Source organism: Podarcis pityusensis (assembly GCF_964106645.2).
Source record: "Podarcis pityusensis genome assembly, chromosome: Z".
Classification (NCBI taxonomy): Eukaryota; Metazoa; Chordata; class Lepidosauria; order Squamata; family Lacertidae; genus Podarcis; species Podarcis pityusensis.
In genome coordinates this window covers 48,276,901-48,282,929 of record NC_138044.1, presented here as the reverse complement: position 1 = coordinate 48,282,929, position 6,029 = coordinate 48,276,901, and the positions used below count along the sequence as shown (strand labels likewise).

Sequence of the window (6,029 nt, the reverse complement as noted above, 5' to 3'; positions counted from 1 at the left end):
CCAGCTCTACCACGAGGCAGAGTGAGGCAGCTGCTTCAGTTGGCAGATGGGAACAGGGAGTGCAGGGGTGAGGCCTGGCATCCTCACACCCCCAACAAACTTGCTGCCCCCAGGAAATGGGGGAGACACTGCCTCATTGTCAATGTGGGTACTAAGATTCAGCAACCAGTCTAGCTGGCTTCTGTAAATGGAATGGGGTGAGATGGAGAGCCATTTTATCCCTTGCCTCAGGCAGCAAAATGTATTGGACCAGCCCTGACTGGTCCATGTAATCTGAGGCCATAGTAGACCCAGTAGTCTTTAAGATTCCACAAGACTCTTTATTGTTTTAGCACATCCAAAGCAAGAGGGCTGTCTGTGCACTTGCTCTACACACTATAGCTGCCATACGTCTGGATTTTCCAGGACATTACCGGAATTTCAAAGGCAGAAATGACTACATACTGTGCTCTCGCTCTCTCGCTCTCTCTCTCTTCCTCCTTCCCTCTGGCATTTCCTGTAAGCCAGCTTTCCCCCCTGATGGCATCTAGAAGCCAGAAGGGCTGCCCTTTCGTCACAAACAGCTACTGGGTTTGTAATGTCACCCAAATGTTTACTGACGGTAAGTCAAACCCTGTCCCATCCCCCCCCCACACACAATGTATAAAAACAAAACACAGAGCAAGTAAAATGCATGAAGAAGTCAAAATTAGTTCAAGAAATTGAAAGCACAGTCTTTGCTGGACAGTTTGTTCCAGGAGATGTGTAAAAAGCAGGCGAGGAAGCCGAGCAACAACGCAGCCTCCTCCTCCTCCTAAAAGTTTCCAGATGCTGCTCACTCACTCAGGGCACCCACGGTGGGTGTGTCTGTGGCTTCGCATAGACTCTGCTTTGGTCTGCCCCCATCAGGGACTCCGTGATTTTGGGGGAGCAAGTTTTGCTGGGGCAAAGGTTTTCCCCTTGAACTGATAGAGCCTCAGCTTGAACAAATGTTGGAGTTTCTCCTGGAACTGGCTGCTGATGACATAGTACAACAAAGGATTGATGCAGCTGTTAGCGAACCCCATGGAGAGCCCAAACGGTAGGGCTGCGTCAATGACAGAGGTGACCCAGCAATTGCTGATCACATCCATCCAGGAAAGGGCATCCAGGAAGGTGAGGATGTGGAAGGGGAGCCAGCAGACCAAGAAAGCTACCACCACAGTGGCCACCAGCTTCAGGACTCTATCCCTCATCTGCTGGTTCTTCCCAAACCCCTGAGCTCTCATCAGGTGCACTCTGATCCAAAGGTAGCACGTGATAATGATGATGAGGGGGACCAGGAACCCAAGGATATTCTTCATCAAGGCTGTTCCAGCTGACCAGCTGGAGTATTTCTCTGATGGGTAGGCCATGATGCAGGCTGTCACACCTAGCTCCACGATGTATTTGGTGTTGCGGAAGTAGAAAGTTGGCAGGGAAGTTAGGGCCGCCAGTCCCCAGACCAGAAGCGCAGTCTTGGACGCTTGCTGCAGTGTCCCTTGCTGGGACTGGAATGGGTGGGCAACTGCCTGGTAGCGGTTCAGGCTTAGGCAGGTGATGAAGAAGATGCTGGCAAACATGGTCAGGCAAAGGACCGAGCTGGTGATTTTGCACATCACTGGGCCAAAGAGCCAGTTGTACCCATACGTATAGTATGCAGCCCAAAAAGGAAGTGTGGTCAGGGCCAGCAAGTCCGCCACAGCCAGGTTGACAATGTAAATGCTGGAGACTTTCCTTGGGCTCCGCTGCCAACACAGCACTGCTACCACCATGCTGTTCCCCACCAGTCCGAGGATGAAGATGATGCAGTAGAGGACTGGGATGAGGACAAACTGGTAACTGGAGACAAAGATAGGGCAGTGGGAGGAGACGTTGGCTGGAGAGGAGTAAAGATCTTGCAAAGGCTGCTCAGTGGGGCTGGGGGTGGAGTCGTTGTCCCTGGAATGCATGCTGGTGCCCAGGATGGAGATTTGGGGTGCAGTGAACTCTTCTTGGGAACTGGAGTCTTGTGTGTCACATCATCCAATAGCTAGCCTATTTTTATTTTTTTTAAGAAAGAGAAAACACAACAGAATCACAAGCTGCATACGTGCAAACTACATCCTTGGCCTTCCCAGTTTACTCATGAAGGAGATGAAACCAGGAAATGGCATTCTATGGAGTCAGAGCATCGTTCCCTCTAACATGGTATGTTGTCTTCATTGACAGGCAGTGGCTTTCCAGGGTTTCAGGTAGGGGACATTCTGGAGGTGCCAGGGAATGAACCTGGGACCTTCTGTGTGCAGAGCAAATGCTCTACCACTAAGCTACAGCACTCCCCCAGGATGCAGGTGCATTCCAGGTCTACTATTGCTTAAGATCTGATCTGCTGGAAGAGATCAAAAGTCAGTCGAGTCCAGCATCCTGTCCCCCGAAGCAACCAGCTTTGTGCTTCCAAGATTGGAGGGTCTGAAGGCAATGTCTGCCTTCAACTTTTGTCCCAGGACTCTAGGGTCACAGCTGTGAAGGCAAAAGCTTAATTCTCTCCCTAAACCAGGCAGCATCAGCCTAGAGCCTTCCTTTTAGCTCTCTGCTATCAACACTGACAGGCATCAGCTCCCCAGAGGTCCAGACAATGGTCACTTTCCCAGCTCTATGTGGGGATGTCATGGTTGAAACCTGGGACACTCTGTACGCAAGCAGACACTGAGCCACAGCCCTTCAATTGAAAGGCTGCGGAAGGATGTTTATTTTAAAACAGAAATAACGAAGGAACCATATTGAGCATGGATGCAAAAGTTTGTGTGTGTTAAATACCCTTTAAATCTTCACTGTTATTATTCAGACATTTCTATACAGCAAACCTCCCCTCCATGCAAAGCAGTTTCTTCACACATTGCTAGATAACATAAAGCCTTACGGGAAACACAAAGAAGACAGGTGGTGACTTACTCTGGGAGTGCTTGAACTCAGGCTGGTTACACACCAAGTTGTGTCCACCCTCAGGCAGGAGCAAAACCTTCCAGGCAAAACCTTCCCTTCTCTCTCTGGCTGCTTTGTGAGAGTTGGTTTAACATCACTCCAAGACTGAAACATGAACACCATCGAGAAAGTCTTTGCATAGCTTCCCGCTTTGTATGAGAGGAGCATTGGGCTGGTAGAGAGCATACATGCGTCTCTCAGTCTCTACAACCAATAAGAGGCAAAAGACTGAAGGAGGGAGGGTGTTTAAGCAATCCATTCCCAGTGCAGTTGTTTGGAGAGAGAATGTTCCCCCTCCCAGCTTACCCTTCATAAAGTTTGGCTAGAAAGTGTGCAGCTATTTCTTCCTGCAATCTGAGAAGAATGTGTGCGAAAGAGGGATGGAAAATAAGCAAAATAAACTAGCATCTTCAGTAAGGTGTAGCTTCCAGGAAAGTGTACAGATAATGCTGAAAGAGAAAAAAGCTTCAGAGCAGAAGTTTCATCTACACTTACTGTTTGCCCTGCGCATTCTATGTGCAGCTCCACACTGAATCTCAACAAAAGGCGATTCAGGTTTTCTGAAGGTTGCTGTTTGCTCCAAATCAGCAGTAAAGAGCGCGTTTTCCTGGAGAAAGTGTATGTGGGGAAGCAGTTGGACACGGAGCTTTAAAGTGCAGACCTGTGTCTAGAAACTCAACACAAAATGAAGTTTGAATGAGCCAAGAATCTCTGAGCAATGTGCTTTCTGATAAGCAAGCAAGGACTCAGCAGGTAAATGCAACCAGCTCTGTGCCAAAGCTATTGGCTGTGGTTCCTAACTTTCCCCCTTCCCCTGCCCAGCAAGAAAGATAAATGCATGGAATTTGGGCTGCATGGAATTTGGAAATGCTGTTGGAAAGGCTGGTTCCCATCAAACTCAGAGGTCCGATTAGCAACATGTTAGAGGTCAAATGGTCCATGTGCATGAGACTGTTCACCTGTTTGCATGCACAGGGTTGGCTGGATTCTGTGACTGGAACTATGCAGGGGTAGGGAGCAGCAGCATCTTTCCCTTGGCCTCAGGTAGAAAGACATCTTGAGTGAGCCCTGGTAAGCTCGTTTTGCACTGAAAATTGATCCAACTGCAAGCTGAAGGAGAAGCACAGAATGTTTATTCTCCAGGATGCCAAGTCCTGGCTGCTTAACTTTCAGTGTCAACAGAGCTTCCTCACACATTAGCTTTGCCTCTGCCCATGGGTGCCAACCTGCAATGTTTTTCCACCCATTAGTCAGACGCTGCTCCTCCCCCACTACAATCCAGAAAACTGTGGAGTGCAATTTTCTTTTCTACAGAATTTTCTTTTCTAAATGGTGGCATTTTGTTATCTGGGATCACAATGTTATTGTATTCCTAAGATCTCTTTCATAGTCAAAAGAATAGTCATAAGAATATCACAAAAAGAAAGAACGCTAGTAATTATGCCTATTTTTAAAATTTATCTAATTTTTATATTTTGTGACGTTTTGTGTTTTGGAATGTTGCAGACCTCCTGTTACCCTTACTATTCAACATTTTGCAGGCACAACAGTTTACAGTTCTGAAGCTGCCTTCTGCTGAGTCAGACCATTGGTCCAGCTAGCTCAGTTTTGTTGACACTGACAGGCAGCAGTTCTTCAGGAATCTTTCCTAGCCCTCCCTGGAGATGCTAGGGATTGGACCTGAGAACTTCTGCATGCAAGTCAGGTGCTCTGCCACTAGGCCACATCAATTCCCCTCTCTTTTCTCTACATCCACGTGAGGCTTTGCTTGCTTAAAATCCAGTGAGGTTGGTTTTCCTCATTATGTTTCAAATCACCTTTGCATGGTGTCATACACATCAAAATGGCTAGATGTGTTTCCAAATCAGCTTCGGTCTGTCTGTCCACCCCAGTGGACATAGAAGGTGTGTGAATCTCTTCATGTGGCTTATGTTTTCAGTTCAGATAATAGCTTGTTGGAGGAAATACATCAAAATGCAGTATCCAAACATAGATGAAGCTCCTTGATCTCAGGACCCATCATGTGAAATTTGGGGGGGAAATCAGTGCAGTTTTAAAAGACTCAGTCCGTCATCTTGATTCAAAACAGGGTTCAATTCTATCCAACCATAGATGAAAATCCATTTTTCAGTTTTGGGAACGCACACAGAAAAAATTGGTATGGTATCTTAAGAGGTGTGCAAATGTATAATGAACAAATAACTTTCCAAAATTGAGAGTATATTACACCATTCCTCCAATGAGCTCAATGGTTCTGCCAGTTTACCCTCACAACTCTGTGTGGTAGGTTAGGCTAAGAGATGGTGTCTAGTTCAAGGTCACCCAATGAGCTCCAGGACTGAGGGGGGTCTCCTAAGGTCCAGGTCCAACACTCTAACCACTATACAACACAGACTGCTTCCTAGCTGTTCGTATTTCGTATGGGTGGGAAAATTTAGCTGCAAAAGGCAAATTCAAGTTCTGCAATTGAAATTGGTTTACTGTTAAAAAAAAAACACCTCCAGAATTTTTGCTGTAAGGAAAGTTATGGGGAAATGCACTGGAAAGTGTGGGGTGGCAGTGTCTTAATGTGACACTACGTAACCTGCCCACAAACAAATCAAAAGGAATGTTCAGTAAATAGCAGGCATTGTAGCACCTCCTGCAAAGTCAGGCTAAATGCTCAATAACCAGTTCATCTGGAAGTATCCCCAGCTTGTTAGTCTTTTAATGAGTGTCACAAGACACTATTGTTATAAACAAGCTGTGCTCTCCAAGAGCCATTTTAATACATGTGTCATAACATAAAGTCAGAATGAGAAAATCAAGAGGCTGAAGATGATAAAGTATGGGATAAAGCAATTTCATTCCCAGAGTAAATGAGTGGCCTGGATTTAACCCAGCCAAGACTGAAGGGACTTGCCTTCACAATCTCTGGCATATATCCCAGCCTAGCTGTGCCTTCAGGATGTACAGACTGCATGGACATGAAGTGTTCCAGTGACCTACATTATGTGCAGTAACTTGGAGAGGGGGCTTTTAAATGATGTCCCCTCCCAATTTCCTTTAAAACACGAAGAATAAGCTTA

General features: G+C 46.5%; 1 protein-coding gene across 1 annotated transcript; it reads right to left on the bottom strand.

The window, feature by feature from the left end:
* Positions 1–299: 299 nt before the first annotated feature.
* AGTR2 (angiotensin II receptor type 2) lies at positions 300–3,164 on the bottom strand. Its single transcript, XM_080990467.1, has 2 exons — positions 2,932–3,164; positions 300–2,034 (listed from the first exon to the last, which is right to left on the bottom strand). Exon 2 carries the CDS (start codon positions 1,947–1,949, stop codon positions 885–887), a length of 1,065 nt encoding a protein of 354 aa, XP_080846593.1. The 5' UTR covers positions 1,950–2,034; positions 2,932–3,164; the 3' UTR covers positions 300–884.
* Between the last annotated feature and the right edge of the window lie 2,865 nt (positions 3,165–6,029).